We start from the raw sequence: 23,011 nt of genomic DNA, 5'->3' as shown, positions 1-23,011 counted from the left end.
CCATCCAGAAACTAGGGAATACTAAATCCACTACCACAACAATGTTCACTGCAGCATTATTTACCATAGCAAAAATATGGAACCAACCTAGATGTCCCTCAGTTGATGAGTGGATCAACAAGTTGTGGTATTTGTACACAATGGAATTCTATGCTGTCAGAAAAAACGACATCACCCCATTTGTTAGGAAATGAAAAGTCTTAGAAAAAATCATATTAAGTGAAGTAAGCCAGACTCAAAGGAAATTAGGCTCAATGGTTCCCCTCATTTGTCATAATCAGTAGAAAGCTTGGGCTCTACTAGCAGAGATCTGCAATAGAGCAAAACCTTGACACATAAGGCCATGTAGTATGAAGCTAATAGCAAAGACCTCCAGGATATTGAAACAAAAGCCATACAATGAATGATTGTTGTCCTTAATGTACTATGTTATCTTTCATCTCTTTTGCTGTCCCTTGGTTATCTCATATTGTTACAGTATCTCACTTTGTTATCTGATATATTGGATTTATTTGTATTTGGTTATTTGAAATTGGATAGGGAAGGGGGGAAAACCAAGACGGGGGGGGGGGGGGGGTGGAGGGGCGGGTAATGGGGACCAAGACATGTGAAAGGGTATCAATATATGTGAATTAATGCACCTTCTATCTGGCAAATATTATGTAACCCTTTTATTAATTACAATAAAAAATAAATAAAAAAATAAAAGGATTTTCACACTTTAGCAGAGGTATACCACTGCTATTTTCTGCTCTTAGACTTTATTCATCCATTCATTTATTTATTGCCAGTCCTGGGGCTTGAACTCAAGGCCTCAGCACTGTCTTTGGGTAGACTAGAGTTCTACCACTTGAGCCATAGCACCACTTCCAGTTTCTTCTATGTATGTGGTACCAAGGAATAGAATCCGGGTCTTCATGCATGCTAGGCAAGCACTCTATCACTAGGCCAAACTCCTAGCCCTTAGACTGTATTTTTCCAACACGTTTACTATATAAGGGGAAAATAGCAATTCTAAATTTGCTAAAATTTCTAGTCCCCCCCACTTTTGGAATTTTTAAACAGAAAATAACCTGCCTGATCATTCTGAAATGAGTTAAGTATTTAAATCCTTTAAAAGCCATGATCTTTCTAAATAAGTGGACTTAATCCCATTGATTTCGAGAGTCAGTGAGGTGAGGCAAGCCTCCTTCCCAAAACTGAGTTACTGAAGTCTTAAGTCAATATGGAAACTGGATCTGCAAAACCCCAGGATTGCTAGAAAGAGCAACTATTCCTTCAGAGTTTGTCTAACAGCTCAAAGTCCATCGGAAGGGTCTCTATAGGGCTACCTTAGAGCAGTTCAACTTAAAAACTGTAATTTATCATGAATCCATTTTCAACTTACTGAATAGCTGTGTTCTTTGCTATTAACTTTTAATCCTTTAAGGGCTGTATTACAGAAGGGATATGGTTACACAATTAAAAATATTAGAAATAACCACTGAGTATATCCTGTTTATTGTTTGTGATTTACACAGAAAATGATGGGCTGGGGTTGTAGAACAATAAACCAATTATTACATTGAGACCTGGGCTTTTGAAAAACTTGCATTCCATTTTAACAGTTCATATATATTTAACAGCTTATATATAAATCCAGATCACAAATAATCTTAAAAGATAGTTAGCTTTGTGATAAACGATTATGAAACACAAAAGAAAACCACATAAGACTAACTTAAATATCAGCATTCATATTACAAGAAATAAGAAATATTCAAAAAATAAAATTATTAGATCAAGTCACAACATAGAGAAATAAGATAAACAATATTTATTAATATTCATACCTATTTCTAATATACCTTCATATATTCATAACTTTTTCAAAAAGATCCAAGATAAGATCAAATGATATTTTGGAGTCTGAACTTATCAGCTTCACCTTCTACCAGCTTACTTCCATGAAGTCCTAAAATTTCCATATTCTTTTTAAAAAATTTAACCCAACTCTCACTCAACTTTTCTCCTTCATAGCAGCTGGCTAAAGGTAAGAATCCAACAAAAAGGACAATTACAGATGGAGCAAAAAAAAAAACCAACAGCTCTGACTTTTAGCTCAACACTGCTGGTTGAATTTGGAATAAAAATCTCTAAACCACTGTCAGATAATAATTAAATCTTAATAGACAAGAAATATTTTCTTTGGGACAGCTGCTATTCAGGAGAAGAAAACCAAGGTCCCTTAATACTGCCTAAATATAATGTGTGGCTTATTACAGAGAAATCTGTACCAATTTAAGTTTAACCAGTAAGTGTTACAACAGATTAACACTACTTGAAAAGAAAAATGAAACAATAACAACAAAAATCACACCAGCCACAAATATCCACAATATACACATGAGAATTAATTCTAATCTGATTTGATTCCTTGACACTAACTGATCATCAATGAAATATGGCATGGAAAGATCATAGAGTAGAAAACAAGCAGATATTAGTTTATATAACAGTGACTATATACATCAGAAGGAAAACATGCTAGCTAATGCAACATTAAGGCCTGAATGTAAGCATTTCCAAAGTCACAGAAGCCCCAAAGAACCCCTAAATTACAAATTCACCACATTTCACGCATGCATTGTTCACTTTTGTATTACCCATAAAAGGATACAGTATTTTGCTGTAAATACCAGACACATTTACAATATATGCAAAAATTAGAATGCAAGTGTTATGTTCCTTATACTTATAAGAGCCTCAAATATACCAACAGTGAAAATTCATTTAATTTTAGGACTGGAGAAAAGAGATAGAATATAAGTATTCAGAGAAATTACACAAATAAATGTAATTCTGCATTTGGGAAGTCACATAGATATTCTCCAAACTAAATTTCAGTGAACCACTTGAATGGATGTATACTCACTGTGTGCTTTTACTATTTTACTTGCTCAACTGTGATAGTCTAAAAGCCATTGTTCTCTAGTGTTCACAGCAAATCACATCTATAAGTTAATTACTATGCCTGTGTGTATATAAACTTGCCTATTGCACCTACAGGAGAAGCCATTTCACTTTCACTGGGAGTTAAGTAATTACAAAGGTGACCTTATGCAAATTTTCAGACCTTCCAAAATATTTCAGAACCTAAATTACTTGAAACAAACTATCTAATACTTATTAAACAAAGGTGCCAAGAGTATGCTAAACCTTCAAGTAGAAAGAAGTGGATAAACACTGGACAGAGTTTTTATAAGGCCATCAAATTCATCTCATTGTACCAGGCACTAAGTAGCAAATTCCTCATATGCCTCATTGACCTTGTTTTAAGCACATCCACTGTTTAGTGAATAATTTGGTTTAATGTCTAACCATTTTGGGGGGCAGGGCTCACCCAAGATTTAAATTTTTGTGTGATTTTGGCCAAATTTTAGCTCTTTATGCACTCTAAAATGTCCTTATTTTAAACCAAGACAGAAGTATAGACCACTTCCTAAAAAACGTCTCAGTATGATAAACTAAGAGGTTTCAGTTTAGCAAAAGCAAAGGGATCAGTGCAAAAGCATGCTTTAGAATTCATCTTATTTCCAAATGAAATCAAATTTTACTATTTTTGTGATCACGGTGCACATTTGATGAGAATAAGAGAGCTTAATTATAATCTCTTAGTGGCATACTTTAGAGAAAACCAGTAACATGTGCCACACAGATGACTATTTCTTTCAGAGAGCGTTGACTGATAAGCTTTGACTTTACACTTAATACCAACATACTCAACTAAAGAAAACGGATGCACTGCTTGAACATTCAGCTTGAAAATGTTGAGTACTTTCTGCAAACCTAGACTCAGTTTAGAAAGGCTAACACTCTCTTTCTAAACTATGGCATATACTATATATAGCATTTTAAATATATTTATATATAATTATTTGCACATCAGACTTAGAAGGAATTTGCAGATTTACTTTGATAGACTGATCTCATCGCAACTTTTAGATTTAGGGGGCTTCTGCAGTCGTGTCGTTTGCAGGTGGGGCATCGGAATCAGGCTCCGAGGAGGCAGCTGCAGATGCTTCAATAACTGCAGGTGGGAAATGACGGCGGCACACGGGGCATGTTCCCGACTGGAGGGAAAAGAACAAGTTAACAACCACCAGAAACATCTAAACTGCCACACAAGCATCTTCATACAAGAAAGATTGTGCCATTATCTGAATAAGAAATCAAATATCTTTTTTTTAAAAAAGTGAACTTTAAAGCCATTTAATACAGAAAGGAAAAATGTTAATGCCATTCCTCTGTACTCCAATCACATTATGTCTCTGAGGGCTTACAATGTCTAATAATAATATGACTTTTTAAAGCTTTTTGTTTCTTGGCAGTCCTGGGGTTAAGATTAAACTCAGAACCTTGAGGATAGGCAGACATTCTACTGACCATTTGAAGTCACATCCCCAGCCCACATTTAATGAGTTTTAATGAAGAGCTTCCACACTTAGCCACTGATGCCAACACTTAGCCACTAATAACAGGTTGCACAAGAATCACAGGATATGTCGGCCTGGAAAGTAGTTTACCTTGACAATGCCTCGAACAGAGTTGCCCATTTATTATTTCTATTATCCATACATTACAAAAATTATTTTCCTTCTCCCCCCAGAACCTTCCTCTTGTGCATAGAAAAGCTTCAACTTAGTATAGATGGACCTCAGATCTTTCTTCAGGAGCATGTAATCCATTTTAAAAGAGAGATGGAATTGTATGCTTCTAAATGTCAAAACAAATCAATCCTGGAACGGGGAAGCAGGCTAGGAAGGGGAAACAACTGCTCCAGGAAGTACATATAAGGATCAATAGAATGTCACCAGGGATATGTCATTTGATAAGTTTATCTCTTTGTAGGCCTGGTCTCTTTCCAAAGAGATCTCCTAGACAGAAGGGAGGCTGAACAGATCATTCTGTGGAATGTGACATAGAAATCTTCTTTTACTAATGGTTTTTACAGGACAGAAACTGAACAGATACAGCTAAATCAAGTTTAATGTAAGGGCAAACATTGTACATTATATCTACAATTTAAGAATTCAATTCAGTAAACATTTACTATGTACTTAATATACAGACTGAGCCGTGCCTAACAGCAAGCAACAGAAAAAAGAGTGCAATTGGGCTAATGATGTGCTAGCATCTGTGTAACCCTGAAGATGTAAAAAAAAAAAAATCACTGAAAAAAGGGACCAGGAAACAAGTTATTGTAAGTATTGTATGGTAATGAGAGCCTGAAACAAAGCAGGCACCCAAACACCATCTCCTTAATTTTCTGAAACTACCATGAGTTTCAAAGGGAGCTTAGAGGAAGGACAAAAAAGGTAGAATGGGACAAAAACGTAAGAAAGGGTATTATGTTTCAAGAAATAATGTACCTACCACCTGATGAATGTAATTGTAACCCCTCTATACATTATCCCGACAATAAAATACAGTAATATTTTTTTTTAAAAAAAGGTAGAATGCCAGTCAGATCCACTTGAATTATCCAATCCAACAGATGGTATGGAGAAATCATGACCCAATGTACAGAAGAACAACTTTGCTGAGATAGGTTGGGGGCTACTTTACAGAGGCCTTGAACTGAAAGCCAAGGTAGAAAATTTCAGTCTATTCCACAGGGAGTTGGAATTCAAATTTCAATCTCAGTATTTCCCTTCTCCTTTAAGAGAGTAAGTAACGAGAGGTATTTTTTTTTTTTTTTAGCTAAGAACCTCTGTTAGAGTTCAGCAATGTAGTAGGTAATTAATTATCACAGTGGCAACAACAAGAGTTAAAGGTTTGGTGTGCAGGACAAGAAATTAGGGAACAGACTTCACAGACATAGGCATACAGAACAGTGAGGATCTACACTTTCAGCCTTCTCAGTAAGTTTAACAAAACACTGATGTTTATGGCCACCACTACCACATAAAGCATTGGAAGGCTGTTTTTTTATTTTTGGTCTCAAATAACTCAATTCTACTCTAATCACTACTAATTCAGTTCTTTTTCCAATATAAGGCTTTAAGCTATGTGTCAGGGACTGCATTAGATTCGACTTTAATATTTATCTACTTCAACCTTTATAAAAACTCTAGAGAGGGACATGGATTATCAACGTAACACCAAATATAAAGGTTAAGAAAAATCATCCAGAATACAATTTTTCAAATTATGTTCTGAAGGAGGAAGTGATCAAAGAAAGCAATGTTTTAAAATATTTTAGAATAAAAGATTACATCTCCATCCAGAATACCAAGAAACCTCATGAGACAGCAAGCACACAGAATCTCCAAAGGCAATAACAAAGAAATAGTAATAACTGTATTATAATACTGAAAGTACTAGTCAAAATTCATAACTTATGCAATGAATTTATGATTTTGTTATCAATAGAGTAACAAGTTAATAAATTTTTAGTAAGTTTAAATCTCATACGATTTTTAAAAGCATGCACAGGGTACGCCTAAGTACGAATGATTATCAGTTATTCCAACATTATGTATACACACATATACTTATTTATGATGTATACATATATATTTGTATTAGAATACCGTATCATTTAACAAATATTAAAAATGTAACACATTAAGAAGCCAGTAATAATCAATTATACAACTCTGATCTAACCTCAAATGAACACTGTATATTTCAGGCTTTGACCACTTAACTGGCAAGTATGTTTTGAAAGAAACAAGATAATTTTGAATAGACACTGCTTTTGTAGAGAAGTTAACAGGAAATGTTTGTCTCAGCCTATCCATTTATAAATTAAAAAATTTTCTGGCTTCTCCTGTGTTTTCAGTAATACCAATGCACATTTGCAAAATAATTATTGTTACAATACTGAATAAAGTCAAAGGCTTCTTTCCTTGAGAAACTTTTGAAACACCGAATTTCATGGTTGGGATTTTAAAAATAATGCTTATTGTCTATGTTCCTACTAAAGGCAACCATGAAGTAATACAAATATGCAGTTTAAGTAAGTGAGCTTAAAAAGCATTATGACTACAGTTAATTTATGGGAGAATCTGTTAAGCATTAAGATTTATAGTAAATCTAAAACTCACCTTCTGTAGCCAAATTGACACACATGGCTTGTGAAAGAAATGGTGACAGGGCAGCTCGGTTGCAATATCATCCTTAATATACTCACTGCAACAGATGGGGCAGCACTGCTCCTGACCAATAGCTGAAAACACAAATGATTTAGTCAACTTAATAAACACTGCCTCCATACAAAACATGACTGGAAAACATCTGTCTCAGCCTATCATTTTACAAATTAGAAAATATTCTTCTAGCTGAACGTTTGTCAAGATTTTGGCTTCTACAGAAAACTAATGAAGGTTTCTAATAGCCAAGTAGTTCATTAACTTGATGTGCTGCAATATACTTGAATCTGCAATGTGTCAGTAACCCAACTTTGCCCTTACCAGTGTGGTCTTCAAGAACCAGGGTCTCTGGAAGCCCATCAATGCTCTCCTTACTGGCTGGGGGATTGGCCACTTCCACATCCACTGCAAGAGACTCTAAATGTGCCAGTGCCGTCTGAAAGACAACAAATACAGTCCTGAGATAGAAAGCATTTTAACAGCAGTGGGAAATTATTTTTAAAGTATCTTAAAAGTTATATTCACTCTACTCTCTTATTAGTCTTTTGTCCTTTTAACCTTCTTCCAAAAGGAATCACAATCATTCAACCAAAACATTAAAACACACTCAAGACACACATCCCACTACTCCTCACATAAAAATCTTATCTTGTCTGAGTAATCATCAACTTGCACACTACAATTAGATTTTCAGAGGAGTTTCTTTATATGATAAACATACATGGAGTGGGCCCTTTTTTATGCTGGTTATTCTTATTCTTTTACTACAGTCTTCAAAAAGTTACATACAGTTTTCAACTTAACATGTCCATTTGGGTGCATAGTGTATCTTAACCAGTATTAGTCCATCCATCATTTTTCCCTGCCCTACTAGCTCATCTCCATCTGTCCCTCCTGCTTCCCATTTCCATTTTCACATTGTATTTGATGACTGATTGTATTTACTGGCATTCCTCTTTCCATATGTCTCTAACCCCTCTGAGATGGGGGTCATGCTTACTGACTTTAACTTCAATCCACTTTAGGCTTCCCCTTGTAACACAACAGATATGTACCAGTATATCCAACTTCTTCCACTGAGACTGAGTCTCTCAGATTTTTCTGAATGGGACAGGCCTGGAACCTCCATCTCTTAGTCTCAGGATCTCATAAAGCTAGGATGACAAGCACCTAGTTACAGGTTGATAGCAGTCCTTGTGTATATACCTGGGCTGGTTTAAAACTGTATTTCTGTTCTTAAACCTTGCAAATAGCTGGGATATTAGGAGCGAGCCACCAGCACCCAACTAGAAATCAAAACATTTTGAAAAGCGCATTCATAGGAGATAACATGTGCTGAGGTTACTAGATGCAGAGGGATAGAAGCAACTAATGTCTTCTCCTGGCACAGTCAGCACACCTACATTTCCAGCTCTCAAGCATTAGTAGGTTATCTGAGTGGTGAATTTCATTTAGAGATAAAAAGTGTCTGTATCAAATTATAGGTCAAAGAATGGAGAAGAACATTAGATATTACGGCCATCTAGATATGATGTATACTCTTCCTTTTTGGTACAAATTAGAGTTAAGATCTATATCTTTGTCATTTCCACAATTATAGTTGTGGGTTGGTGCTTTTTTCCACCCCAGTGTTATTAGGGTTTTAATCTCAGAGCCTCATGATATTCCTGAGCTATGTCACTAGCTCTTTTTATTTTTAAAAATGATTTTTCAGATAGTCTCATGTCTTTGCCTTATACCATAATATTACAGACTACTATGCTCACATTGTTTGTTGGTGTCTTGCTAACATTTTACTCAAACTAGCCTCAACAACAATCATTCAAAGAAGCTAGGATTATATGTGTTTACTACTGACCCTGAGCATTTATGATTACACATTTCAGCGCCTGTGCTGCTGCTTCTGACTGGCATTTTCTGTCCCTCCTTTTGTTAATCATCAAGGACTGGCAAAGTCCTGTCTCTTCTAGAAAGTCTATGTCAGTGGTTCCACATCACACTGCTATCTATCCTCTAAACTGTTACTGCTCAAAAAATTAATATTACAGAGCCGGGAGTTTGGCCTAGTGGTAGAGTGAGTGCTTGCCTAGCATGCATGAAGATCCAGGTTCAGTTCCCTGAGTTCAGTTCCCAGGACTGGCAAAAAAAATTACAGTTTAAAATCTACAAAAGCCCTAAGCATCTAGCTTAGTATTTTGCTGTTGAGATGCTACTATATAGTCATCAAGATCTTGTAATTGGGAATACGAAATGGTCTTGCAACTACACAAAACAGTACAAGTCTTCAATAAAAGTACAAATAAAATTACCATGTAATTCAGCAATCCTACTTCTGGGCATATACCTAAAATCACTTAAAACAACGACTAGAATGGATATTGTGACTATTGGTCACTGTAGCATTACTGGTAACAGCCATATGATAGACACAATAAAAGAGTTCACTGGTGGCTGGAAGGACATAATGTGGCATGTATATATGTACAGAAGAAGAGAGTCAACAAGAGTATATGGTGGAGGGAGAAAGGGAGAGTAGATGTGGGGGAGGGAGGAGGAAGAGGAAAGGGAAGAGAAAAGAAAGAGAGGAGAAAAGAAAGGAGAGGAAAAGAACAGGAGAGAGAGCAATAATCTTTAGCCTTGAAAAAAGAATTAAATTCTGACACATGTTGAAGCATGAAGTCTAAAGACATTGTGCTAAATGAAAAAAGTCAGAAAGATAACTATTATTTTATTCCACTTGTATGAGGTCCCTAAAAGTAGTGAATTCTACTAAGACCAAAGGTAAAACAGAGGTTGCCAGGGGAAAGGAAGAAAGGAACTTAAGGAATTAGTTTTTAACAATATAAATCTACTAATGATACTTAAACTTTACACTTCACTCAAAGCAATAAATTTTATATTTATTTCCACCCAATAAAAAAATAGCCTGTTCCTACACAGGAGAAAGATTCTGTCTGATAGTTACCACTGTATTTCTTTGGATGGCAAACACAGTATTTTACATATGCCTTACACAGTATTTTACATATGGCTATGTTTGCCTAGTTACAGATTTACAATAGAGCTCAGGACCATGCTCCAAGAAAATGAACAAAAACAAAAGAGCAAAAAGATTTTTAAGTTTAACTACACTGTTGGTGGGAGTGTAAACTAATTCAACCACTATGGAAAGCAGTATGGCGGTTCCACAGAAGACTAAAATAGAGCTTGCCTATGACCCAGCAATTCCACTACTTGGCATTTACCCAATCGTCCAGAAACAAGGACATACTAAATCAACTAGCACAACAATGTTCATTGTAGCACTATGTACTGTAGCAAAGATATGGAACCAATCCAGATGACCCTCAGTTGATGATTAAATCAACAAAGATATATTTATACACAATGGAATTCTATGCTACTGCCAGAACGACAGCCCCCATTTGTAAGGAAATGGAGACTTGGAAAAAATCCTATCAAGTGAAGTAAGCAAGACCAAAAGAAACATAGGCTCAATGGTTTCCTTCATTTGTCATAATCAGTAGAAACCTTGAGCTCTCCTAGCAGAGATTTACAATAGAACAGAACCTAGATACATAAGGCCATATAGTACAATGCTAAATGAAAGGACCTCCAGGATATAGAAACAAAAGCCATATAATGAGTGATTGTTGACCTTAATGTATTATGTTATCTCTCATCTCTTTTGCTGTCCCTTGGTTATCTCATATTGTTACAGTATTTCACCTTGTGAGCTGAAATATTGTATATATGCTTATTTGGTTATTTGAAATAGGATAGGGAAGGGGGGAAACAAGATGAGGGGTGGGGGGGTGGGGAAAGGAAATGGGGACCAAGACATGAGAAGGGGTATCAATGTTTGTGAAGTAATACACCCTCTACCTAGTGAATATAATGTAACCCTTCTATTAATTACAAAAAATATATGAAAAAAGATCTATAAGTTTATAAACATAATATGGAGCACCAATTTTTACTCTGTATTTGCAAGGAGAGGGACTGTAGAGAAAATGAACGTAACAACTGCTGCTCCACACATTCAAATTCAACTTTCACTTATGCTGCTTGTAAAGAACTTGGTCAGCTAATATGGTCTGAAGCCAACAGGGTCAGAGGGTGCTGAGGAGAAATCCATGAGGAAGGAACTTTACTCCTCAGTTCCAGCAGTGTGGGAGGCATGCCTAGGAAAGCACATCTCTAGCACCAGGCTCATGCTTCTCAGTGCACACGGTTCTTTCAGGCTTCTCCTGACTTCTAAGCACACTCAGTGTCTCTGCTGACTAGCAACAGCAGTATACAGTGACAAGAAAGCTTCTCTTGGCATTTACCTTGGGTGGTTTTATGGCAGTGAATGCAGTTAGTCACTCTTCTGTGAATTGCTTCTCTGATACCCAGAGGACAGAGTTTTGCCAAGTTCCTAAAAGCCATGGTCATCCCCTCCCAGTAAGCTCTGGATGTCAGCTGTGGGGACTGCAAAGTAGGGCATTCCATCTCAACCTGAAAACTGTTTCTAACTCTCCATAAATTATTTCTTATTCATCCTTAAAAATAAACTGATCATGTTATCTAAACTCCTAGTGTAAGTAATAATAATTTATATTACAAGGGCCTATTTTTTTTTTGTCAGTCATGGGGACTGGACTTTGGGCCTGGACACTATCCCTGAGCTCTTTAGCTCAAAGCTACTCCTCTACCACCTGAGCCACAGCACCACTAATCGTTTTCTAGTGGTTAATTGGAGGTAAGAGACTCACAGACTTTTGTGCCCCAGGCTGGCTTGAACCGTGATCCTCAATCTCATCTTCCTGAGTAGCTAGGGTGATGGGCTCGAGCCACCAGCACCCTGCTTATATTAAAAGTTTTTGATAAGAAACAATCATACCATTAAAAGATGGACCAAAGACTTAAAGAGAAACTTCTCTGAGAAAAAAATAAGAATTGCCTATAGACACATGAAGAAATGTGCCACATCTCTAGCTACAAAAGAAATGCAAATCAAAACAACTCTGAGATTCTACTTCACTCCAGTTAGAATGGCCATGATCAAGAAATCTAATAACAACAGATGCTGGAAGGGATGTGGCCAGGAGGAATCACTACACAGTTGGTGGGAGTGCAAATTCATTCAACCACTATGGAAAGCAGTATGGCAGTTCCTCAAAAGACTAAACATAGAAACCCCCTATAACCCAGCAATTCCACTACTAGGCATTTACCCAAGTATCCAGAAACAAGGACATACTAAATCCACTAGCACAATGATGTTCATTGCAGCACTAGTTACCATAGCAACCCAGGTGCCCCTCAGTTGATGAGTGGATCAACCAGACATGGTATTTACACACAATGGAATTCTATGCTGCCAACAGAAAGAATGATATCGCCCCATTTGTAAGGAAATGGAAAGACTTGGAAAAAATCCTATTAAGTGAAGTAAGCCAGACTCAAAGGAACACAGGCTCAATGGTTTCCCTCATTTGTCATAATCAGTAGAAACCTTGGGCTCTCATAGCAGAGATTTGCAATAGAGCAAAACCTAGATACATAAGGTCATATAAGATGAAGGTAAATGGAAGTACCTCCAGGATATGGAAATAAGAGTTTTATCTTGTTTGATTGCTGTTCTTAATGTACTATGTTATTTCTCTTCTCTTTTGTTGCCCTTTTGTTAATCTCATATAGTTACTGTATCTGACTTTTTAACCTGGTATATTGTGTATATGTTTATTTGTTTATTTGAAATGGGAAAGGGAAGGGGGGAAAACAAGATGAGGGGAGAGGGTGCGAGAGGAAAATGAGGACAAAAACATGAGAAAGGGTATCAAGGTGTGTGAAGTAATGCTCCTTCTATCTGGCGAATATAATTGAAACAATCTATTAAATACAATAAAAATATGAGAAATAAGTTTTTGACAATAGTTTCTCTCTCTCTTGATTGGTACTGTGAGTGGTTCCAAGACACAAACCCGAAAGAATCAGATTTGCAGATTAGTTTGCTTGAATCTCTGGGCTCGAACTCACAGGAATGAGATGGGCTCGGTGGCATCATGGTTACTGAATTTCTAATTATGGGTGGCTGAGATGAAGTGCTAACAAGCATGTGCCTGTAGTGTAAGTGTAAGAAAGAGCTGCACTTGATTTTATGGCAGTCACACTTTGACCAGAGCATTATAGTGAAAGATGGACTGCCATACATCTTTGAGCACTTAGGATCAACTGAAAACACAATATGGGAAACAAAGCTATCATGACAGCCCTTTAAGAGCTATCTATTCTTTCGGAAAATGAAATACACATTTTGTATAGATTGCCAACTCAAAGTGAGCAAAAATCTCAGTCTTATCAAATTCTCTCTCTCTCTCTCTCTCTCTCTCTCTCTCTCTCTCGTGGGTCATAGGGCTTGAACCAATTTTGGACACTGTCCCTGAGCTTTTCAGCTCAAGGCTACTGCGCTACCCCTGGGCCTGGGCGCTGTCCCAGAGCTCTTATGTTTAATGTTACCACCTCCTTGATCCAAGTCCCACTTGCCGTTTTCTAGAGTCCCAGGTTCTTTATGCCCAGGCTGACTTTGAACCTTGATCCTCAGATCTCAGTCTCCTAAGTAGCTAGGATTATAGGAGTGAGCCACCACACCTGGCAGTCTTATCAAATTCTTAAAAAAAAAAAAAAAAGAAAAAAAAGAATGTATCATTGGGACAGGAATGTGATTCTGAATTTTGGAATGAAGGGATATGATAAAAGTTGATTCTTCTAGTCACTCTGAGCCTTCTTTATTCCTGGAAGTCTGTTCTCCAGGTCTTTGTGCATGCTAAGCAAGCACTCTACCACTAGGCCAAACTCCTGGCCCCTAAAAAAAAATTTTTTTTTTTGAAAGAGAACATGATCATGCAAGTGAGAATACTGGAGAAGAGAGTATAACCAGCTAAATGGGAGAGATAAGAAAGAGTAATAGGTAGCAAATATGAATACATTACATGTAAGAATGAAGATGTCATAATCAATAAAAAGAAAGAGAAACTTAAAAGCAATTAACATTGTGAAAAGTGTACATGGAAACTAGGTAGTCAAACCAAGCAATAGTCATCAAATTATTGTTCCTTGAATTCAAATTCACTATTTTTGTCGGCATTGTGAAAATCAATCTGGGCTATTTTTACTATTTTTCCTTCTAATAGCTGTAACAAAGTTAAGCTCTGTTTGCAAAGGAATTCAGCAGAGACACTGTGGAAGGAACAGGCTTTGGTTTTGATGCTGGTGTGCGTGCTGCACAGAGTTCTGTGGCTCTCCAGCAGCAGAATCCTACAAGAGCTCACAGCTTCACCGATGGAAGCTCTTGTGGCACAGGAGGCCAGCAGCATCCCCAGCACCTACTTGGACAGCTCTGTGGCACCATGCTTTCAGTTATTCCTAACTTTATTTGTAAGTATTTTCACAGTTATTCCTTCTTATGAATAGCTTTTTCTGGCACCCTAGAGAGCTGTCTTTCAGCAACTGAGTGTACAGCTTTCCAGCAAGTTCTGCCAGCATGGTACAAGAGCCACTTTTTTCTTTGCCATCCAGCAAGCCACAGCTGTGACATTTACATCAAGGTCTGGATTTCAGCTCTGGGATTGAGGGACTCTTCTTTGAGTGCTCTAAGTTGGCCAAATGGTGGCTACTATTCCTCATATATACTTTTCCTATTCTTTTATCTTTTTCTTATTAGCTATGCCCTTGTTAATCTGAAAACTCAAGTAGTTAGTATTCTTTATAGTAAGAAACAGTAATACTGTCATTTTGTTTCTCATACAGCTATAATCATGACTCTCCACATAATTCCTAATGATCTTAACATAGATTCTGCTTAGGAGAGCATAATTATGCTACAACTACACAGAATGGATAATAGTAACCAACTTCTGTGTGGAAAGATTACTCCAGGCTGTGTTTTTTATATGTCTGTTTCAATGCTTCATAATCCCTTTCTGTAATTATCTGCACATTTATAGTGCTAATACCGAACACCAGGAATTTCACAGATTTAGTGATTCACGTTGATATTGACATACACTTTTAACGTGGCCTAGTGATAGAGTGCTTGCCTAGCATGCACAAAGCCCTAGGTTCAATTCCCTGGTACCACATACACAGAAAAAGTCAGAAGTGGCATCGTGGCTCAAGTGGAAGAATTCTAGCCTTGAGAAAGCCCACGAACAGTGCCCAGGCCCTGAGTTCAAGGCACAACACTGGCAAAAAAAAAAAAAAATTTAAAAATTTTTAAAGCTGTATCTTCAGGAAGGATTGTGTATTTTCAAGTTACTATGAGTTACAACTAAATAGTTTGAGTAGCCCCAATTAGTTCAAGGTAACATAATTCTTTGGCAGCACAAAACTGATTTTCTGAACAAAGGAGAATTTAGTTTCTGAAGAGTAAATAGTTACAAATGACATAAATAGCAATTTAATGCTAAATTTGAATGATCAGTCCTGTATCAAGATTTGCTAGTTTGACTGTGAACTGGCTATAAATATAGCCAATTCTTGACAACTTACCATTTCACTAAGTATTTAGTGCAATAGAGTAACCCAGAAGACAGACTTTATTATTTCTATTTTGTAGATGAACTTCCTAAAGCTTAACAGTTTAGAGACTTGCTAAGTCACATAACCTAACCAATCTACCTTGAAAATTTGGGTGTTATATTCTTATTGTTTGCATCTTCATTGTGTGTGTGTGTGTGTGTGTGTGTGTGTGTTGCCCCTATATGTAAAGATTCTTCAAGGGGTCCATGAGAGTGGTATGTCTGCAGAGATCTCTGTTCAAATATTCTATTTATATCAACTTTTCTTCAACTTTATGTATCAATTGTGCCACTCAGGGGGACAGTCTACAATACTGGGGTTAGAAACTGAGTAATAAATATTTTCAGGTGACTTCAACAAATCAAAACTTTGCTTCCAAAAAAATTGAAGCAGGTTAAGTTGAGGTAACTTTTGGCAAGTATTTTAAAAGAAGTGAGCATCAAGGCTATGATAAACGCCTTTCTTACTAAATCATTTATATAAATGATGCCTTCTCAAGCTCTACATTCATAAAGATAGAATTTATGTTGTCATTCTAGGAATAAACTGACAAAGTATTGGTAAAAGGGTAAGATTTATCTCACTAAGGAATGCCATTCCAGAAAAAATTAGTTTAAATACTTGCTAACCAAGACTTCCAACTTATCCATGATCAATTGGATCCTATTAACTGAACACAATTTGGGCCATTCTTTTTACATTAAAATTTTAAAATATTTTCTTGAAAATATGAAGATGAAAATATTACTTAGATTTATGCCAAAAGTTATAGATGTCAACATAAATGTGCAAAGAGATGTGTTTTCCCAGATTTACAAGTATGCAGAAAGCCTTAATATTATGTTAAAAAGTTCTCAAGTTGTGAGAGACAGATATGAAACTAATAGATACTTTTATCAACAGCCACTACTGAAACAGAAAGTCAGTCTAGTATTAGAAAAATACCAGAAATGCAAACACTGACTTACAAAAAGGGATGTAGAGTTGTTGAAATACTAAAAGCATAGTTTCTTTTTTATTTCTTATTTTGCTTCATTTAAAGTATATTAGAGTTAGTTCTAAAAAGAAACTATGTAAGTTCTTTCAGTTTCATTTTTCAAAATGGATGAATAAATGCATAGTAGATATGAAAAAACAGAATTTCTGTACAATGACAGCAAGACAGAATGTAGTAATTCTATAGTACAGAACACTTCAATCAAATTCAATAAAGCACAGCACTAGCTGGGCACAGTGGCTTATGCCTATAATCCTAGCTAATCCTGAGATATGAGCATCTCAGTTCAAAGCCTGCCCGGGCACTAAAAAGTCTGAGACTATCATCTTCAATCAATCACCAGAAAACCAGAAGTGGCGCTGGGGTTCGAGGAGTGGGGCAGTAGCCTTGAGCTGAAAAGCTCAGAGACAACACCCAGGCCCAGAGTTCAAGTCCTACAACAGACAGAAAGACAGAAAGACAGGAAAACAAGCAAGCAAGGAAGCACAGCACTAAAATATGAGGGAGCTGTTAAGCTGTGTAGAAAGAAGAGGCTTAAGGCCATTAATCAGAGGCAGGACAGAATGGTAAAAACTGACTCTGAAAGTAGCAGTGTCACTGGGTTCCTCATTAGCAGAAGCCCACAAAGGGATGAAGTTGTAAATTGCTACACATGCTGTTTTCTTGCTTCTTGTCTTTGTTCATCTGCCAGTGCCTAGGTGACCTCCATGACCTATTTCTCCAGCTCTTTTCAAGAGTCCCAACAAATTCAACATTTCCCATTAGCAATGAATGTTACAATTTATTTTCAACCCTTCTTTTAAAGTTATTTTTAAAGTTATCTCTATATTGTAGGAAAGCATAATCAACTAGCATAGAATAAAGAACGTTTTAAGCACTAGAATCCAAAGTTTCGAACCTGTAATCAGTACATTATTATAGTTCAAAGTAGTAAGTAATCCTAATCTTATTATGTGTCTAATGCAAACTATCATACTGTCCCAAGAGTTCATACAAGTTAGAACCTAGCAAAAGAAGTTAAATAATATGGCAAATGTCCTAAATGTAATCCTGTCTAGTAATATTGACTTTTTTGTGTGTGTTATAGAATATACTATGGTAATTTTGAGAAAAACATACATTCTAGAGTGTAATTGAGTGTAATGACATACATGAAAAGATTTTATGTATGTGTGTTATATACATATAACATCAATGCATGTGAAGCATGTGTGTATCATCCATCTAACGCAGTGTGGGGAATCTTTTCTGTCAAGGACCATTTGGATATCTAGAATAACACTCAGGGGTCATACAAAATCATCAATATAGGCAGATGGGTGCAAGAAGCAACAAGAAGTGTATGTGACTGTTCTGTCATGCACCAAGTGATTCTAAGAACTTCATATGGCTCATGGGCCAGAGATTCCTTACCTTTAATCCAATTTATCAATCTTATGTTATCTCAAAAAAAAAAAAACCAATAACAACAACAAAATAAAATATTTGCATTATGGTACTCCAGGGTCTTTCATTAATTTTTGTAATCTCACTTCAGCATCATTCAGCAAATTACCATTCACACTTTAGAAATCACTTAAGGAACACTTGATTTAAAGAGACACTTCTTGTAATGAAATCCAAAGTACAGTGGCTTCTCATATTGGACAAATACATTTAAGAATAAGAAGCTCCTTTCTGTTTTAGTGAAATAATGATGATGATAATAAAGCAAGAGAAGGCAGCAAATATGTCCCATTTATGAAAGTAGGTATGCTAGTAACAAATTTCCCAACTATATTTGATAGCAAAATACTATCTGGAAGCCATTAGAACAAAAGAAAGAAAACAACTGGTACATATACTTAAGAGATCTTCAATTTCATTTCATAAATACATTTTTGCTTGTGTGCATATGGGGAAAATATTCAGACTCTCACGTCTATATAATTCAACACAGGAAAAATTGTGCTTCATAAATGTAAGCAAAACATTTCAATTTTGCAGTAAAAACTGACAAATACTGGAACTCTAGATAAAGTGGCAGGATATCATGTATAATTTACATATACATATGACAACTATTATTCTGTAGTAACTTTTATTAAGTAGATGATAAAACTATTCCCCTTTTCTTCGGAGAATCTATAAAAGCCTGTAAACGTTGTTATCCAATCAACTTATCTATAGTCATGACAGTTACTAAAATACCTCCATGGCCTGGGCTAAGCGTTCTTCTAGTGCCATATAGGTGAGGAATTGAGGATCCACATATGAAATAGCTTCAGCAACTCCCAGTCCATCCGCAAAGCCATCAAATAGGCTGAAAAAGAAAGATACATAGCCATGACTGGGAAAATATTATTCTGAAGATGTAACTATAGTAGCATATTAATAAACTGATAAAACATTCTACAAACAGAAAACCTTAAAATATTTTCATTCAAAAGTTCTGGATTAAGACGTAGGAAAATAATCCAAGAGAAAAGCTATATATTAAACATAAGTTATGTTGCAATTCTATTCTCTTAACAGTCTGCTACACTCACTACACAAAGTTTATAGTCTCCTATTTCTTCTGAGAAGAGTACTTAAGTTTTTTCTCTAGTGTAATTCTTTCCTATATTTTCCCTTCTTTTTATTTATCTTTCCACTGTATGTATTGGTAAAAGTATGGGAAAGAAATTTAGTACATTTTTAATCTACCATTATTCAAAGTCTCTTTTTCTTCTACATTGTATTACTTAATTACTTTGGGTTTAAAGGTATTTTAATTTTTAAAAATTTTCTCATTAATCTCTTTATCCAAATGGTTAAGAATTGGGTGCTTCTTATTTTACAGCTAGAAAATTATATTTCACTCTGATGTTAATCCACTTATTTACCACTAGCTATACAAAGATTTCTCTTTTCTGTAGTCTTAGATTAGTATTAAAAATTTGGGAGACCTAAAGCATGTCCATAATCTCTACTCTTGCCCTCTTGGATATTTCACTCAGTTTCATTTCTTTTAATTATTATCTCTGAATTGCTAATTTTTATGTAATTTCTAACTTTTTCTGGAGCTGCAGACCTATATCCACTTGTCTATGGGATTCCTTGTATAACTATAACTACTTCCACTAACTCAGAAATCCCCCACTATAACATTTCATTTTGTCTAAAAGACAAATACTGTTGACTTCCACACCCTATCAAAACTTGAATATCATAATCGAGAACATGTACACAACTTAGCTCAAAATACTTCTAATGTCAACCTGTGTGCCATCATTAAAAGTATAAATTGTGGAAACAGTAATAATATGAAGAATATATTTTAGCTCAGTAGCATTTGGAAATCAATGAATGTCTCACAATATAAAGGAATAGTCTCATGAAGTCACAGAATTAAAACTAAAAACTACTGAATGTATTCCACTCCTATGACAGTGGACCTCTCCCATTTAACAATGAGATTTAATATGAAGAGGAAGTTTCCCTGACATCAGTGAGATGGGAATTTAACTGAATCATATTTAACATTGAAAGATTAATTGTGAATGTTTCTTTACCTTTAAAGTAAGTTAAGTAGGTACACAAAAATTCCAGGCACAGAAGTGACAACAGTATACACAGTAGACATTCAGTACACAACACAACTGTTTACCAAAGTGGTACTCTAACTGTGGGACAATTCTGTTAGAAAAATAACTCCTGTGGGAAACAATATTCCTACTTAAAACCTTAAACCTCTTTGCTGTATTTCTAACTCTTGAAGCAAAACAAATTATACCACTTTCTCCAAAAATCCCTTCAAATGACTGAAGTAAATTATTTCTCACTTACTACTTTCTTCTTCAGACTAAACAACTTACACAATCAAGGCCTAACATTTAAGTTGTATAACTCATTAATGTTAAATATTTTAACATACAATGAACATGATATTTAATGTCCCTACCATTAGATAGATATTAGTTAAAAGAAAGGAAATAGGGGCCGGGAGTTTGGCCTAGTGATACAATGCTTGTCTAGCATGCACAAAAACCCAGGTTTGATTTCTCGGTACAACATACATAGAAAAAAGCAGGAAGTGGTGGTGAGGCTCAAGTGGTAGAGTTCTAGCCTTGAGAAAACTCAAGGACAGTGCTCAGGCCCTGAGCTTAAGCCCAGGACTGGCAAAAAAAAAAAAAAAAAAAAAAGGAAAATAGCAATTAAACAATCTGATACATGGCTCCACAATCAAATAATTTTAATTCATACTAGTAAGAGAATACTCTGCCATCAAGTGTCTTCTCTTCAGAATGAAGAAGACAAAATAGCACTTGATCTGCTAAAATTCTCTAACTCAATCTACTTGAGCTATCTATCATATAAATACAGTTGCACTGGACATTCTGTAAAACAAATGGCCTATACTTTTAAAACATGTCACGGTTATGAAATACAATGATCAACTGAAGAAATGTCCAGAATAAAGAGACTTATTAACTAAATGCTAAGTGTGGTCCTCGAATGCAATAGAAAAAGCTTTCTCTAAAGATAACTATGGACAGGAAGTATAGATTAAGTTAGTAATGCATCTATATAAAGAAATGTGCTTTTTGTTTAGGAAATTCATTCTAAAATTTTATAGGTAAATAAGTCATACCTGTAACATTTGTAAGACAGTCAATAAAAAACTTTAATAAAATGTTAACATTTAGGACATCTTAGTGAAAGAAAGATGATGAGACTCTTCTATTGTTTTTATCACTTTCCTCCAAGTTTGAATTTATAAGAATTCTATTACTAAGCCATGGTTACATTCATGCAGAATTAACTTCTTACAACCATAATAATTACAAATCTGATTTTTATTTTTATTTTTTATTTTTTGACAATCCTGGGCTTAAGCTCAGGGCCTGAGCACTGTCCTTGGATTTTTCTCAAGGCTAGAGCTCTACCACATGAGCCTCAGCACCACTTCCGGCTTTTTTCTATGTATGTGGTACTAAGGAATCGAACCTGGGTCTTCGTGCATGTTAGACAAGCACTCTACCACTAGGCCAACTCCCGGCCCCCATATCTGATTTCTTACAGGAAGACAGAGAAGTTCAAAGGTTATAGAAGAATATGACAGGATTTGTTTTCTCCATCATAATAAGGTATCACATACTTCAGGTATATTATAATACTTCTGAAATGCCAATCTAAACAAATAAACAGAGGATATTTCCATTTTTACTTTAAACAAGAATAAGGAGACAAAAGCTATTCTCCCATCCCCCACCCTGCGCCAAACTGTGCCAAACTTTGCCTTTACCAATAAGAATTGCAACTGCTTGCTATGGGATTCCCATTTAACTGCTCAGATATGATTTCAATATAAAAATGGAAAATGTATTTTCCCCTTACCAGCTTTTAGCCACAGCCATGTAAATTCTTGTAGCATTATGTACGCAAATGAAGTGAATACATTTAGATTAAAAAAAGTAATCTTTAATCATTTTGTCTTAAAAAAATCAATGTAAAAATGCTTTCCATAATACAAAAAAATATATTTTTAGCTCTAAGAAATTTTCAGTGGTAAAGCCTTAATACCTCAAGCACATTAGACCATGAGTGAATTAGTTCAAATTTTCAAATTAAGTTAACATGCAACAGAAAAAAATTCCCTCACATGAAACAATGCCGCTAAGTACAGAGATTCTAAAGGGACAAATGATTAATTGCTGGAACACTTGAGGAATGATTCTACATAGGAAAGACAGCAGAATTAAGGAGTGCAGTAGGAAGTAGAAAGGCATAATAAAGAAGAGATAAAACATAGAGGGTCTTAAAGTCACAAAGTCTGTGACTAGATGAAATTATTGATTCTTTATAATATTTGTGAAGTCAGAAAATAGGTTTCAGAGAATGGGAATGTTTAAGGTAGAATTAGATCCTGCTTGACTTCTACGAAACCTTTTTTCTAGCCCAGTATTGCAGCCAGGCATTATGAGCAGAGCTCAAGCCCATAATCACAGTTATTCTGCTGATAGACAGCGGAATCACAATTCAAGGCCAGTGAGGCAAAAAGTTTGTGGAATTTTATCTCAAGGAGCAAGCCAGGCAAGGTGGCATAAACCTGGAACCCAGCTACTCCGCAGGCACAGGGAGGAAGACTATGATACAACCTTGATCACTGCCAATCCTATGAAATCCTATCTGAAAAACAGATAAAGCAAAACGGAAGGCCATGTGGCACAAGTGGAAGAACACTTATATGGTTAAGTGCAAGGCCCTATGTTCAAAACTCAGTACTGCCAAAGAATAAATAATTCAGAAGAATCCTCACTTCTATTTCCACAAAATGATCAGTAAAAGCTGT

General features: G+C 35.7%; 1 protein-coding gene across 3 annotated transcripts in view; it reads right to left on the bottom strand.

Moving 5' to 3' along the window:
* Nucleotides 1-3,207: 3,207 nt before the first annotated feature.
* Nucleotides 3,208-23,011, bottom strand: part of Pja2 (praja ring finger ubiquitin ligase 2) — a 74,278-nt gene continuing 54,474 nt past the window's right edge. For all 3 annotated transcript variants that reach the window (XM_090331542.1, XM_090331541.1, XM_090331540.1), the window contains 4 exons: nt 18,889-19,000; nt 7,458-7,572; nt 7,092-7,213; nt 3,208-4,112 (listed from right to left, as the gene is read on the bottom strand). In XM_090331542.1, the coding sequence (XP_090187668.1) occupies nt 3,987-4,112; nt 7,092-7,213; nt 7,458-7,572; nt 18,889-19,000 (475 nt within the window). In that variant the 3' untranslated portion in view covers nt 3,208-3,986. The remainder of the gene's footprint in view (nt 4,113-7,091; nt 7,214-7,457; nt 7,573-18,888; nt 19,001-23,011) is intronic.

The sequence above is a fragment of the Megascapheus bottae genome, chromosome 4, assembly GCF_031878675.1.
Source record: "Megascapheus bottae isolate mThoBot1 chromosome 4, mThoBot2.hap1, whole genome shotgun sequence".
NCBI classification, from domain to species: Eukaryota; Metazoa; Chordata; class Mammalia; order Rodentia; family Geomyidae; genus Megascapheus; species Megascapheus bottae.
Note: the sequence above shows the minus strand (reverse complement) of the source record. Positions and strands in the feature narration are given on the sequence as shown.